The 15,577-nt window shown below is 38.6% G+C and overlaps 3 protein-coding genes and 1 pseudogene across 3 annotated transcripts; 2 read left to right on the plus strand and 2 right to left on the minus strand.

The window, feature by feature from the left end:
- Positions 1-2,305: 2,305 nt before the first annotated feature.
- LOC103961324 (AT-hook motif nuclear-localized protein 20-like) lies at positions 2,306-3,986 on the minus strand. Its single transcript, XM_009373868.2, has one exon. It carries the CDS (start codon positions 3,445-3,447, stop codon positions 2,530-2,532), a length of 918 nt encoding a protein of 305 aa, XP_009372143.2. The 5' UTR covers positions 3,448-3,986; the 3' UTR covers positions 2,306-2,529.
- A 2,534-nt stretch (positions 3,987-6,520) lies between these two features.
- On the plus strand, positions 6,521-9,831 carry LOC103962949 (annotated as a pseudogene).
- Positions 9,832-10,641: 810 nt separating this feature from the next.
- LOC103962933 (peptidyl-prolyl cis-trans isomerase CYP19-3) lies at positions 10,642-12,018 on the plus strand. Its single transcript, XM_009375714.3, has 2 exons — positions 10,642-10,800; positions 11,305-12,018. The coding sequence occupies exon 2, from the start codon at positions 11,324-11,326 to the stop codon at positions 11,849-11,851; it is 528 nt and encodes a 175-aa protein (XP_009373989.2). The 5' UTR covers positions 10,642-10,800; positions 11,305-11,323; the 3' UTR covers positions 11,852-12,018.
- A 307-nt stretch (positions 12,019-12,325) lies between these two features.
- LOC103962935 (rubisco accumulation factor 1.2, chloroplastic-like) lies at positions 12,326-14,017 on the minus strand. The gene has a single exon (XM_048577222.1). The coding sequence runs from the start codon at positions 13,863-13,865 to the stop codon at positions 12,507-12,509; it is 1,359 nt and encodes a 452-aa protein (XP_048433179.1). The 5' UTR covers positions 13,866-14,017; the 3' UTR covers positions 12,326-12,506.
- Between the last annotated feature and the right edge of the window lie 1,560 nt (positions 14,018-15,577).

Consider the following 15,577-nt stretch of genomic DNA (forward strand, 5'->3'; position numbering starts at 1 on the left):
ACCTTGGTTCCAAGGAAAAAAGAAGACTTTCCATCTCCATTTTCCACATGACCAACTCTCCATTTATTTTTTTTCTTTTTTAATTGTTGTCCAATCAGGTTTTGCCACTTAATATTTTAATTAATAAAGGGATATGCTATTACTCAATCATTTTTTTTTTTTTTTGAGTTGACCGATAGCGTTAGTAAGTTAGATTAGCCGCCAACGGGGTTCGAACCCACACCGTTATGCAAGGGCACAACACCTTTTCAGCATTGTGGTAAAAGGCCACTTGCTTATTACGCCATCAATACTTACTTTTTGTACCATATATTTGACACCGTTTCTCTTTTAAAATTCACTATAAATTCATACAATATTAGAAAAATATTTCGTAAAGTACCACGAACTTGTAATCACTTGAATTTTCATCTCATACTATCAAATTCACTAAAATACTAAAGCAAAAATTTTGATATTTTTGTATGTTAAATGTTAAATAATAAACCAATCTAAAATAATAAACCCAAATTCTCAATACATGTATAGCTTTTTTATGTGTGAATAGGCACTTAATTTTATGATATATAATAAATTTTCTTAAACTCGCCTAGTCTGCCTAGGCTATTGTCTAGGTCCCATCTAGGCGCATAAGCTTTAAGTCGCAGCTCGTCGCCAAACTAGCGCCTAGTGTACCTTGATTAGGATCGCCTGATGTTAGATTAATCCTAAATCCTTTGAAAAATATTTCGTAAAGTATCACAAACTCATAATCACTTGAATTTTCATCTCAATTCAATAAACCCAAATTCTCAACATAACTATAGTTTTTTATGTGTAGATGGCACTTATTTTTATGATATGTAATACATTTACTTAAATTTGGCTAAACTCTTATCTAGGCCCCGTCTAAGCGCATAGGCATTAGACTCTGGCCCACCGTCCTAGCGTACCTTGTTTAGGACCGCCTGATGTTAAATTCACCAATAGCCATTAGGGTTCAAACGTGAATTAACCTAATAAATACTATGAAAGAAGTTGAGATTTTGAAATGTTCCATGTCTACACATCCCTACATGATTTACATATTGGTCGAGATGGCGCCCGAATTGTTTTGGATATTTTTATTCAATTTGTTTGCAGTGATGACTTTCCCTTTGTTGATTTCGCCAAGGAATTTTCGGCACAAATATATACTGATGAATAGCTAGAGACTAGCTAGAGTGGTAAGCATGGAGATATTTCATTTAATAAAAAAACTTAAGCTAACTAATGAAAATAATAAATCTTATATAGATGCATGCATGGTAATCTGTTCATTTGCTGACCATTGTTCCATTAATTGCGTATACTCATGGCTAATTAGTAGTTTATATATATTAACCTAAGCTTCATACTTGGCTCTTCAGTTAATTAGATATATGTGCATGGAAAAGTTTTTCAAATTCTATAACATATATGTGGTTTAGTTGAACAAAAATTTTAGACAAGCACAGTAGCCAAGATCAGCAATATTGGTCCTATAAATTAAACTAGCTAACAAATTAAATTAATAAGTTAGAGAAACAACATGTGTATTGGTTTCATGGAAAAGTGGACTTAAATCTTCACCTAATAATTAAATATGAATACAGATGAACGTCACTCGTGAGACGAAAGAAAAGTGTGGATATAGCTTCCAAATTTTTTGTATTTTTATGCTTATTATTTGTTAAAATAATTTCTAGTTTAATAATACTTCATAATATTTCCGGTTAATACATTATCAAAAAGAAAGAATACAATAAATTAAACATATCCTTATAAAAAAAATAGATAAATTATATATATACCGATCCCACCACAAGATAAGTATACAATAGAATACAATAAAATGTACAAGTTTAATTGATGACCAAATTAATATACATTATAGTATAAGACTTGTTTCAAAAGATTAGTAGTTTAATTGGAAGAAATTCTCAAATTAGTAAAAAGTATATCAGAAAGATGCAAAGGGCCTATATTTATGTATAAATGTTTGTACATTTAATTTAATTTAACTCTTCCAACAATCTATGATTCATTTCTTTCATGTTTTAGTCATTAACTTACATATATAAATGCTAATGTGTAAAACATCACCTGATTTAAAAGGGAAAATTTCTACAGTACTCGATGTTTTAATAAAATTGAAAGCAAGTACTTGTTTTACTATATATACTACTTATACTAAACAGAAGAATTAGAAGAAGAAGAACGATGATATTGATATCGATATCGATGATGCATAAACAAATGATGGCTAGCAAATCATAGCTATTGAAATATGTATACACAGAATATATAATCCACTGCTCAACGCTTCTCATCTTCTATAATTCATTTCTACCAAGTACAAAGCACAACATAAATTAAGGAAGCTTAAGTACCTTAATGATTTCCAGTTTAATTCCTCCTATAAAGTTAAGTTAATATGAAAGAGTAGTAGTACTACTAGTAAGCACTCACGTCTCATTTTTATTCCGAATTAATTGTCCATAAACCCTAATTTTATTAAGTAATTAACTTTTAAAAAGGAGGCCTACCACCACCTTGACCATGAGCCCAAGATGAATAAGCTGCCTGCTGATCGTGGCTCAACTGTGTCTGCCCTCCTCCATTCGGAAGCAAATTCGGTGGAATATTATAAACCCCTGCCAACGCCGCCGGGTCTCCCATCCCACCACCGCCAATTCCTGGCGGCGACCCCACACCTCCTGCCGCAGTCCCCGAACTAGTACCCCCTCCTGCTTGCTCTTCTTCCTCCTCCAACGGCAACCTCTCATACGTCGCATTTGTAAACGTCGCTGCGATCACCATCACGGGCCCTGAAGCCACAAGGGGTCCCACCACGCTTCCTCCAACAACCTGGCCTTGCCCGCCTGCCAAGTATATGGTCATTCCAGTCGACCCAGGCGGTGCAGGGCCAGGCAAAAACGCCCCAGTCAAGGACAAAATCTCGAACCTCCCGTGAAGCGCCATGACTGCGCCGGGCGCGGACGGCTGCCTGAGCGTGACGTTGGTGACGGTGCCACTCCCACTCATGACACAGACGCCACGCTGCCTTCTCCTGGCGAACTGGGCTACGCTGCTAGCGATGTCGGCCCCGTTGGATATCTCCATGACGTGGCTGCGGAGAGCGTTAGGGCTGTCTCTAGTCACAAAGATTGGGGGTTTGGGCTTGTTTTTGGAGCCAGGCGGACGGCCTCTGGGTCGTCTCGTGGCGACTTCGATGGCTCCTTCCTTGGGGTCGTCGCTGTTGTTATCATCTTCATCCCCGCCGGATCCTCCAAGGCTGCTGGTTCCGGTGTTGTTCATGGAGATTCCCAGATCTGGTTTGATGATGTTTTTCATGGGGGAGCTTCCGGCGGCTGCTACAGCTGAGGTTTCGTTCACTACTCCTCCTCCCGGTAGACCTACATGTCCAGTCCACCACCGGTTCGCCATGATCGATTCAAAAAATGAAAAATAAAAACAAAAAAAAAGGAGGAGGGAAGGATGAAGGTATTATAGTAATATATAAATTTATAAAATAAAGGAAAAGATATAGGCACAAGTAATATAATTAAGCTGGTTGATTATATAAAGAAAGTGTCTGTGTATAAACAGGAAACCTAGATATATATAGACATATATATATATATATATATGTATATGTATGTGTGTGTGTGTAGATATATAAGAACAGCTTGAAGAGGTAGGGTAAAGAAATGGGAAAGAAAATTGAGAGGGCCCTAGCTGGCTAAGTAAGGTAACAAGAGAAGTGTAAGAGAAATCTGGTCAGGTGCGACCAAGATATATAAACGATCAAATGGGGAAGAATAAAATTAACAGTTTGGGTTTTTTTTGGGGTTAAATTAACTTGGGTAGGGTTTGGGTTTGTCAAGGTCAAGGGCAATCTAGGGAAGCTAGCCAGCTTTGTGTTCTTTCTTTCCTTCTTTTAGTCTCTCTCTCTCTCTCTCTCTCTGAGAAATTATAGATGTGATGCGAATTGGAAATAGAAATGAAATTAAATTAATGAAAAGTTGAATGGGGGAAGGTGGTGGTGCGTAGTGTCTGTCTTGGGAATTAGGGTTTTGTTTGGGTGGGGTCGAGTGCACGTGATGAGAAGGTGGGCTGCAAGTCCTCCTCTCCTCCGATTTCTTGTAGCTAAGCTTCATTTGGTGATTTAATTATGTAAGAAACTTGACTGGAAGATCGATTTTCATGACAAGTACCATCATCAATAATGCATAATTACATATAACCCAACCTCTCTATGTATCTTAATTGTCACATTAGCAAGAGCGTCAAAAAGAAATAGTTTTCACACATTTTTGTTTCTCTTCATGAATATTTCTATTTAGAAAAATACTAAGGAGACTATTTTTGGATACCATTTGATGTGATAAGTGATATGTACATACCCTGTCAATTAATAAATTCATCTCATTAGATGTTGATTGTATGCATCACTTGTCACATAAAATGATACACCATTGTGATATAAATATGTGGTTTGTCTAAACAAAGTGTGCAGATAAACAAAAAATGGTTTGTATAAATCATTTCTCGAAATTACGGACTCGCTTGGAACTACTTATTTAAAGCACTTCTGTTAAAAAACATTTCCAATAAAAATGCTTCTATTAGAAGAATACTAAAATATTTAATAAAAAGAAGCGCTTCCTAAAAAGTGTACTTCAAACTTCTCATTCTAAATATAATCAAAGCACTTTTGATGATCTAAAAGTGTTTCTAGTTACTTCAAAAACACTTACAAACAAACCCTAAATCATTTAAATATTTTATTTTCAAGTACATATTCCCTCATTTGGATCGTATATAATATCATGTATATGCTCATTCATAATTCAAAGATATAATTTGGGATTTTGTTTTTGCTAATATTTTTACTCCAAATTGATGAGTGAGCTACACTGATCTCTTATACATGAATATCATGTGAATAAGAGGAACTACGCACGTACATACACTAAATTTGGGAATGCAGTACCACTGCTTTTAGCTTAACTTGTTCCTTTCCTATGCATTCTAATTAGCATTTCCCAGTTTTCAGCATTTTATTCTAATATTATATATGAAAAACATAAAATTATGTTTATATGCTGGTAATTTAACATAAAAGCCACTATCTGATTACATATTATATTAATTACTATATGTTAAATCTCCAGCACTACTCTATCTCTCTTGGTAGAGCTGAGTCCATCAAAAAAGCGACAAGGGAAGGGAAGGGGAGGAGAACGCCCCCCGGGTGGGGGGGTGAAATAAAATTTGACTAGGAATACCCAATTCGTGAAAGCGGGGAGATAACATCTTTGTTGGTAAAAGACGTCTTAAGAAACCTGGCTATATATCTTCATGTTTCAACCTATGGCCACTCCACATCTTTGCATGGATGTTCCTTTTATTTTTCTTAAATTTTGAAACATACAATTCGTAATCTCTATTATTACATTCCAATTTTCAGCTTTAAAAAAAAAAAAAAATATTTGGGTTTAAAACTTTAGGATTGGGAACAAAAAAAAAATCGAATCGGATAAGAACTTTCAATTAAACTTGCACTATGGCCCTTACCTATTGAAAATGAATCAATTTGGAATAATGGAGAATTTTATTCTTTTTTAAAGAAGCTGCAGATTCTCATCAACAAAAGCCAAACGGCAAAGAAGAAGATTTCTCCTCTAGAAAGACTAGAATCATATCTGATATAACTAGAGAAGGATCCCCAATTCAATCACAATTCTCAACAACCTAATGAGCAATCCTGGCAAGACGATGGGCCACTCCATCAACTTGGCGGCGATTAACGTGGGAAGGTGCAACTCCAATGATCGATTTAAGCAAGGCCTTAGCATCTTCTACAACTGGACCAACCATTGTCGAATTGAGAGAACGCTCCAGCAGCACCAAAGTGATATGGAGATAATCATGAAGACAAATCTCTCTTTATCATTGTCACATCAACCTAAGTTCTTAGAATGTTTGTCAGGTGGTTAGGTGATTTGTTAGTTAGTTAATTAGTTACTCTATGCTTAAGTGAACTTGTATGGTTCAGTATATAAGGTGCTTTAACTTACAAATGTAATTAGTCAATCATCTTGTTAGAAATACAGAAATACAGAACTCTATTTTCTCTTTGAAGTTTCTCTCTAATTCTTCATCTTACTCAATTCTTCATTCTCCTTTGATTGTTTCACAATGTGGTTAACAAATCATTCTTAAAGATGAAATTTTGAAAACCCCTTCCGCCGTTGAAGCTAACCCCGCACGAACCTATTGAGAGTTGTCCCACATCGGTGAGGGACTAGATTTGCTATGTGCTTATATGATCTTGGGCTACTCCCCATATTGCCAATTGGTTTTATGGTGGAACCTCAATTTCATCATGGTATCAGAGCAGGTTGTCCTCGTGTGAAGCTAAACGGCCACACGCGCGCCACGTCACCAAGTTGTTGTCCACTTGTAGGCTTGAAAATTGGCCACACGGGGGCGTGTTGAGAGTTGTTCCACATCGATGAGGGACAAGGTTTGCTGTGTGCTTACATGATCTTGGACTACTCCTCATATTACCAATCGGTAGCTTCAGCCTGCAAAGGGGAGAAAACATTGGCCAACTTTCTAAACGAACGCAACAACAAAGACGCCCTCAGAGTCTCTGACCACTATTCCTACACCCCAAAACTTTAAGGATTCATTCCAGGCTCCATCAATAGACGACCGCTTCGAGGACGGGACCATTTGGGACCGCTTCGAGGACGGGACCATTTGGGATGAATACTAGAGTTAACTAGAAGGCAGATTATCTGCCTTCTATTTGGGTGTCTTTTTTATTTTATTTTTTTTTGTGCGGTCACGGTTAAGTTTACACTTGATTGAGTTAACTTTTGCATATATCACAATTATCTTCCATTACATTATAGTAAATTTAATATCAAGTGAAAAACCAAAAATAAAAAAGGTCATTAGTACTAGGTTTTTTATTTTACCCATTCAATTGTAATGAACGAATTTTCATCGTAGAAATGTTATAATGATCAGACTTGTTCATTTTATTAATCATTAAAATCTACTTTGAAAAAAAAAATCAATTAAATTATAAAATTGTTTTCCAAATCAATTAAATTATAAATTTTGAGTTTTAACGATAATGACAAAATAAAAGGTAAAAATGAATAATAACATAATTGACTTTTTAGTATAAAAATGTAATTTTTCGTTAAAGTTCCCTTTAAAGAACATGAAGGGTTGGATTTGGTTGCGTGTTTTCTTTTTTTAGATAAAATAACACCGGCCCAAGATGTATTCACATTTATAATGGGCTTGGATCAAAGCCCAAGTTCAGCTTACGCCCTGTTTGGACAAGCTCCGAAACAGTTCGTGATAGAGAGACAAGGCTGACGACCTGTTTGAAGGCCTTCCTCTGCCGTCTGCAAATCTTCCTCCTCCTTCTTCTGAACTTCAACTCCGGCAACCGCCGCCTGAACCACAAAAACCACCAAAACCTCGAAAGACCGCTTCTTTTAGCTGCGATTCTTCGTCTTCTTCTTCCCCTGCTCCTCCTCCTCCTCCTGCAGCTCCCCCAAAACCAATTCTCAAATCCGCCCTCAAGCGGCCGAAGCCCACCGAATCGATCCCAGAAGGTAATTTCTTTGTCTTTTTTAATATATGGCTACAAAACCCGTTACTTTACCTTTAAATTCTATATTTCCAAAAGCTGCAAATAGTGCCTGATTAGGGTTTTAGCTTTTCTTTCCTTTTCGCTGTCGAAAACCCATGGAAGGAAAATTGAACTCATTTATCCATCTGGGTTGCATTTGTTTTAGTTATTGTAATTTGCATCCCTGAATAATGTACAGAGGTTATGCTCTTTGAAAATATTAGTCTTTTGATATAATTTTGGGAATGTAGCTTCTCTTACAGGAAATGCGGTTTCTTAGTGTTCGAAATCTATCTAGAAATCGGAGTGTTGACAGTTTCGTAGTGTTCAAATTCTAGCTGGAAATCGGAGTGTTGACAATTTAATAAAGTTTGATTTTTGTTTATTTCTTCATTGATGCAACTTCTGTGAAACACCAATGTTTTGAAATAATTTTGGGAATGCAGCTTTTCGTAAAGGAAATGCGGTTTCTTAGTGTTCGAAATCTATATAGAAATCCTGTGTTGACGGTTTTGTAATGTTCGAATTCTAGCTGGAAATTGGAGTGTTGACGATTTAATAAAGTGTGATTCTTGTTTATTTCTTCATTGATGCAACTTCTGTGAATTACCAATGTTTTGAAATGAGCTAATATGTTGGAACTGGTTTTTAGAAACTGTGCCGGAAAAGAAAAAGTTGATGTTTAGAACCACGACGGATGCCTCAGAGCAACAGGTGAAAGAGGCTACGCAGAAGATAGCATCACATATAATGACTCCTGCAAAATTTAGTAAGGCTTCAAAGCTTGCCATCCAGCTGATTCAGGCGGGAAGTGTCAAGGCTGAGACCAGTGATTACTTTTTTTCGATACTGGAAGCCGCAATGGCATCTCCTGCTGCTTGTACGGATCCTTCCTTGCGAGCTGATTACCATGCACTGTTTTCAGCAGCACAAGATGCCTCTGAGGTAAGACCGTAATCTATAAGTCTACATATGGTACATGATAATGTTAATACTGGTTATATACTCAACTTAATAGCTTAAATTTTGTATTTTAGTGTCTCAGTAAAAAGCAGAAGAATCAGTTAACTACGTGGACAATCAGGGCAGTGATGGCAAATGAGTTGTTCACCGACGACAGCTTCCTGGTAAGGACTTCTCCTATGCCATAGTTTGTGATTTTGTTTTTTGAATCATATAACAAACCATATATTTCATGTAATATCAAAGGAATGAATTTCGGTGTGGAACTACTATTTGTTTTTATGATTCACTATGCCTGACTTGCCTTTTTTTCCGTCCTTTATTTTCTTCCTCTTTTTCTTGTCATGCATTTGTTATGTGACCGTTTACAAAGTTCTCAAAAGCAGCTGGACGATTAAGGGAAGCCATATCTAATCTGCCTGTTGCAACCGAGGATGTTGACAGATAGGAAGCGGCTGTGCTGGAAGATGAAACAAATTTAGCAAATGAAGATGATCTCACAAAGCAGGACGTGACTTCAGCTGCACCAGCGGAAAATAATGATGAGGAGTCTGATCCATTTGGGCTTGATGCATTTACAACTCCTGCCTCTACGAAGAAAGATGATAAAACAAAGGGAAAAAAAAAGATAACAAGATCACGAAGGAGGAGGAAGAGACCAAGAGATTCCTCAGGTCAAAAAGAGAAGCCTTGGTTCTTTGTTTAGAGATAGCTGCTCGGCGTTATAAAACCCCATGGTAGGTTCTGGAAAACTTATGCGATGTGCTTTTCTTAATATCCAACCTGTTATCACCTGAAGAGCTAGAATTTCTTATGTTATATTGTGCTTTTACTTTGCAGGTGCCAAACCGTCATAGACATATCAGCCAAGCGCGCTTTTGATAACGTAGCAAGGTTCACATGGAAACAAAGGAGGGCCATTGAGAAACTTCGGGCTTCCATACGGGAACAGCATAATCGTACAAAACAATGGAAATCGGTCACTGGGAAACTCGATGCCAATGCTTTCGAGTGGCTGCAGCAGAAGTATGCTACTGAGAAGATCAGTATTCGACATTCAGTTGGAAATAGTGGGATTGTAAAACCGAAATGTGGCTTGGATGACAACATATTATCGGTATGGATGTTGATCATTCTTTAGAAGGAAAAGCGTGTAAAATTTGTAGTTGTTGATCTAGAATACTGTAATTGTTGATCTGAATGAATTAATTACATTTAGAATTAATGTTAAATAGTCATCGTTTGCTACCAATAACATCGATTTTTCAAAAAAAAAAAAAAAAAAAAAAAAAAACTCATGAAATAGTACCACCTCATGGCCGTATGTCACACGCACAATGACATTTCTCAAGCTGAGTAGTTGTTGTGTTGTCTGAAATTATGGTCAAATCTCGTGCTACCCCATCAGTTACAAATTAGAGTGGAAAGAGATCCTTCCGGATCTTTCCCTTCAAAGTTTAGGAATCAAGTGATATGGACCTTTAAAATTTGATATAACGGCTAAAAACAGAGAAATTAGTAAGGACTTTTAAAAGCTATAATAATTTTTTTACCATTTGATCAAATTTTAAAAGCCCGGATCACTTGGTCCCTAGGCTTTGGACAGAAAGATCTGAAGAGGATCCCTTTCCAATTACAATGACCCATTTTGCTTCCTTGACCAATTTGCATTTTGCCCCCTCCTTATAAATTTCATTAAAATTTTGTAAAACATGATGACGTAGTAGAAATTTCATTACAAACTAAACATGTTAGTAGCAAAGTGAGACACATAATATCAATCACATAACAAGATGAGTCATTACATATTTCGAAGTGCAATGTGAAATTTGAGGACTGAATACAATACAAATATGTACTTAATATAGTCACTAATCATTATATAATTGTAGAAATAATAATTTATTTAAATACATGTAAATATTATAGTCACATCCTTGAAATTTGACCATAATTTCCGAGGTACAAAAACAATTAAGCCTAAAAGAACATAGAAAGGGGGCAAATGGAAGAATACCGCATAAAACAAGGACGGCCTTGCAAAATAAATCACCATTTCATCCAAAAATCCCTAAACCCTCTTCCTCCTGCGCCTCTATATAAACACCCCTAAAACCCTGGCCTCTCATCGCATCCTCTCCAGAGTTCATCTCCGATACAAATTTCATCTGCTGGTAACGTTCTCTCTCTCTCCCAAGTGTTTCTGTATTTCAAATTTGCTAGCTTTTTTTGTTCAATCTGTGATGCTATTAGATCCCAATTCCAAAGAATTTATATTTCTAAAGAAAAAAAGCAAACAATAAATCGAGGAAAAGCACATATCGAAGGCTTATGGGCGATAGATATGAACAGCCCATGCGCTCAATAATTGTGCGAAATCATAAATCTTTCTTCTTTTTTTATTATATCCTCTCGACATTGCCCGAGGATTTCGAAGAATGATGACATTGTGTTAATATTAATTTCTTTGTGCTGTTTGGTGGGGTTTGTTGATTTTATTTGTTTCTTGATTTGTTTACTGGGTTTTTGTAAAGTGTTGGAATTTTGAAAGAAGTTGCCCGATTGCGTTGTCAGATCACGAAAATTGTGTCAAAAGTATCGTCTTTGTGAATTAATTGCTGTGTTAATTGATTTGATCTGTGTGTTTGGTCTAATGTGGTTGTGATTGGTTTCGGCAGACTGGAAGTTGTAGAGAAAATGTCGAACCCGAAAGTTTTCTTTGACATATTGATCGGAAGGATGAAGGCGGGTCGAGTTGTAATGGAGTTATTTGCTGACAAAACCCCGAAAACTGCTGAAAATTTCCGCGCTCTTTGCACTGGAGATAAAGGGATTGGATTATCAGGGAAGCCACTGCACTTTAAGGGCTCCACATTTCATCGCATTATCCCGAACTTCATGTGCCAGGGTGGAGATTTTACAAGAGGCAATGGGATCGGAGGAGAGTCAATTTATGGGGCAAAATTTGAAGATGAGAACTTCAACTTGAAGCATACCAGCCCTGGAATTTTGTCGATGGCGAATGCTGGACCTAATACCAATGGTTCGCAGTTCTTCATTTGCACTGCAAGAACCCCATGGCTTGACGGAAAGCACGTTGTGTTTGGAAAAGTTGTTGATGGATACAGTGTTGTTGAGAAAATGGAGAAGGTGGGTTCGGAGAGCGGGACTACTTCTGAACCTGTTGTGATTGAAGACTGCGGCCAGGTAAAAGATGAGTGTTGATGTTTGAATAGTTGGGTGAAGTTTCAAGTAACGTCTTAGCTTAGGGTTGCTGGTAGCGTTAGTTAGTTTCAAGTTTCCAGCAAAAATTGTGTTTTGCTTGAAGAAATTTGGACGCCTACTGAGTATGTAATGCAAATGATACTTGAATCGATATATATTTTTGTTAAGTTTGGTTCCTCTACGTCGAAATTCATTCTCTAAACATGCTAAACAAGCCTCGCGGAGGCATTTTGTTCGAATGAAACCAAACTCGAAGCATTAGGTTGAATCGGGGAGTTAGGCCTCCAAAACGTGCTAAACAAGTCTCGAGGAAGCATTAGATCGACCGTAGATTGTGTGAACTGCACGTTTTCGTTTCGAACTTTTAGTGGGTTCATCACATGGCAGTTTGTTCCCAGGAGATTACTGTTCTGTTTTGTTACTGAAACCGAAAGAGTTAACCACGATACACATTGCGAAAGATAACACATCTAGTTAAGTCGAAAGTCGTTTCAAATATTCTGAACGTATAAGATAATCATACAAAAACAGTTCAAAACCTACTAAGACAAAATAACTGGGAAAATTATGACGACGAGTCTGGTTAAACAACATTACCAAAAATCGTTGTTACAGAAGAGTGATTCAGAAGGACCATCTCTTACTCTTACACTTCCTACTCCCAATCCTCTTCGCTCAATTGATCGTCTGTCTCGTGTCTTGGCGGCCTCACGATCAACACCACAGTCCCTAAACACTCCTCCACACCAGCTGCCGTCAATGCCGATCCCCTTACAACCTTAAACCCCAAACCCTCACCATCCACCGCCGCCAAATAAAACCCGTCATCAGCTTCCACCTCTCTCTTGCTCCTATCAGCCACCACCAGTATAGGCTCTTCCTGATACCACCTATTCACCTTCCCAGGCAAAACCCTCGCGTCACTAAACGACACCACCACTCCGCCCTTCCCTAAACTTACCACTGGCTCCCAACCGGGCAACACCACCCACCTCTTCCACCCCTTCTCTGCCACCATAACCCCAAGCTCCCCCTCACCCGTACACTCCCACGGCGCCTCCATAACCTCCTTATCCTTTTCCTCCGCCCTACAAACCGGCAAGATCACAACTTTAGTTGACTCTGCCACCTCCCCAAACTTCAATCTCACAACCGGAACCCGAACCCCAACTGCAACGTCCTCCTCCCCCTCTTTATCTTCACTCTCCCCCTCCAACTCTTTCAAAATTACTTTTTTGGCCTTATCAGTCTGTGCAACCTTCAATGCCTGCTCTAAAGCAGCAGTTCTAGGTTCAGATGGATTCTTGTGCTCCCTCCCCTGCCTCAAATACATAAACCCTAAACAATCACCAGCGCTGGCATAGTCAAAGCTCTCCCAACCCTTTTCGGTCCGCCGACGAGGGAAGTCTTTCATCGAACGGGCCAAATCCTGAGCGCCTTCGGCATCAAGCTTGTTCTCAATTATGAAACGGGCAGCAGCAGCTCGCTGCTGGACGCTCAGGAGCCGGATTTCGTACAACAATTCGGAGCCCCCCAAGTCGAATTCGGAAACAATTTCTGGGTCGGTGTTGGATTGAACTAAAGAGTCCCTCACCTGCGCCGCCACCACCAGGCGGTTCTGCTCGACGCTGGAAATGCCGGTGATTTCTTCGATGGTGGGGGGAGTAAAGCCTTCTTGGGTTAGGGAGGGGATTAGTGGGGCGTATTCGAACCAGAGGCCGAGGCGGTTGGCGAGGATCTCGAGGCGGCCATTGGCATCGAGGGAGCGGAATTTGGAGGGGATTGGAGATGGGGGCGGCCGGAATGGCTGGTAGACTTGTTTCTGTTGTTGTTGGGAGCTGGAGGAGGGAGTGATGGTGGCGGAAATGGGTTTTGGGGAGGAGGGTTTGGGGCGGGGGAGGGGTGATGGGTGGGGATTGAGTAAGGAGGTGGAGGATAAGAAGGTGGTAGTGGAGGTGGTGGTGTGGTTGAAAGATGGGAAGGTTTTGAGAGAGTTTACTGTTACAGAAAGCATGGTGGTGGTGGCGGCGGTGGTGGGTTTTTGGAAATTTGCAAAATTTGGAGGGAGGGAGGAGGTTTGCCCCTTATCTCATCAGTGATATACTTCTGGATGAGAGAGAGAGAGAGTTCAGTTTCAGTTTCAGTTATGCAGCTGAGGTAGTTGGTAAATTCAGTTGAAGTTTTGTTGGGCTGAGCCATTTAGTAATTAATAGTTGGTTATGTTTGCCATGGACCATCCTCATAGGCCTAACTTAACCCATGCCCACTCTAGACACAAGCTAAACCAGGTCGTCATTCAAAAACTAGGGTCCTGCCCAATTTCAAGAGAGTATTTGCTGCTTGCCATATACAAACAACAACAATTAAGTCTTATTTCACTAAGTGTCCTATGCTCGGCTGTAAGAATCTTAGAATGTGTCCTATGCTCGAAATTGCGCAAAGTCTTCCGTTAACTCTACGTACTTCATTTACTTCTTTATAATCACTTTTCAAATCTTCCTAGTTTTTTTCCTATGCTTTTGCCTTGAACCTCTATCTCATAGTCACATCTTTCAAATGGAGTATCTAAGATCTTCGATTCACGTATCCATAGCATTTTAACCAATTTTCTCTCATTTTATCTTTAATTGCAACCACTCATACTTTACCTTGCATATCCTTGTTCTTAATCCTATCATTTCTCTTGTGGTGCTTGCCATACATTTTGAATAAATCAGCCCAATTCACTAACTCTTCTCTTTTTAGTTTTTGAATTATTCACTATGATTCACTAACCCTTGCTGAGTAGTTCTTTAATCTGGACGCCCGAACCACCAAGACTAAGACCCAACATGCGAGATCTGAAGCGGGATGTTGGGCCTTGAATAAGGGGTTGGCACGCAGAGGTTTGGCAAGGTCACCGACACTCAAGAATTTCTCCTTCTTAAGGAGAGATTCTTACATATAATCGATGATATATCTTGCTCCCCTATTCACTAGCCTTTGTCGGTGAGATATTCTTACTTGTATGGGTTATATTTCTTGTTCTTTTATCTCACGATAAGCAGGATGGAAAAGAGGATATATATTAAGGGCGGAGTCACCTTAGGTGAGGGCGAGCTCCAACCCAATGCAAAATTTGGGTAAACCTAATTTTAGGTGTTATTTCTTATGAAGTTAATCCGTTTAATGAACATATAGCCAAGCCACCCAACGAAAAAATTGGCCTCATTCACATTAACAACTGCTAAAATAAAACTTGTGTCTCCGCTCATAATTAAACTTTGTTTCTCGAATGTTTCTTCTTGATGAGACTGGATATTTACCAACTAGAGCACTCAATCACTAAACTTTCACATCTCAATACTGTTATTAGGATGACTGTTATAATTGCCACGAAATCACTGACGTCGGGACATTGAATCATTTGACCGCAATTCATAGGAGAACTTGAGCTTCGGAAGACTTTTCGAGCACTTCTAGAAGTTCTAATCGAAGTTTGATTGACCAAGCTTTAAGGAGGCAGAGGCAGAGGCAGTCACGCACACAATGATAATTAGTTCAAAGTATTTAGTGAGTGATTATATAATACAATAGCTTGACCAGCTTTTGAAACGCACAACAACTGCACGAGTCTTAGTTGGTAATTTTGTATTAATTTTCTTTTATGTGGTGAAAAGATGGGGTGAAGACATCGAAAATTTTGTCTGATTTTATTATCATGGACTAGTTTGGTATTGTTGTTTT

This window comes from the organism of the source record quoted next, unplaced genomic scaffold (genome assembly GCF_019419815.1).
Source record: "Pyrus x bretschneideri cultivar Hongxiangsu unplaced genomic scaffold, Pyrus_bretschneideri_v1 Contig11, whole genome shotgun sequence".
NCBI classification, from domain to species: Eukaryota; Viridiplantae; Streptophyta; class Magnoliopsida; order Rosales; family Rosaceae; genus Pyrus; species Pyrus x bretschneideri.

Bases quoted from the DNA above. Each gene is read 5' to 3' on its own strand.
- LOC103961324 (XM_009373868.2), bottom strand. From the start codon at position 3,447: ATGGCGAACCGGTGGTGGACTGGACATGTAGGTCTACCGGGAGGAGGA.
- LOC103962933 (XM_009375714.3), top strand. From the start codon at position 11,324: ATGTCGAACCCGAAAGTTTTCTTTGACATATTGATCGGAAGGATGAAG.
- LOC103962935 (XM_048577222.1), bottom strand. From the start codon at position 13,865: ATGCTTTCTGTAACAGTAAACTCTCTCAAAACCTTCCCATCTTTCAAC.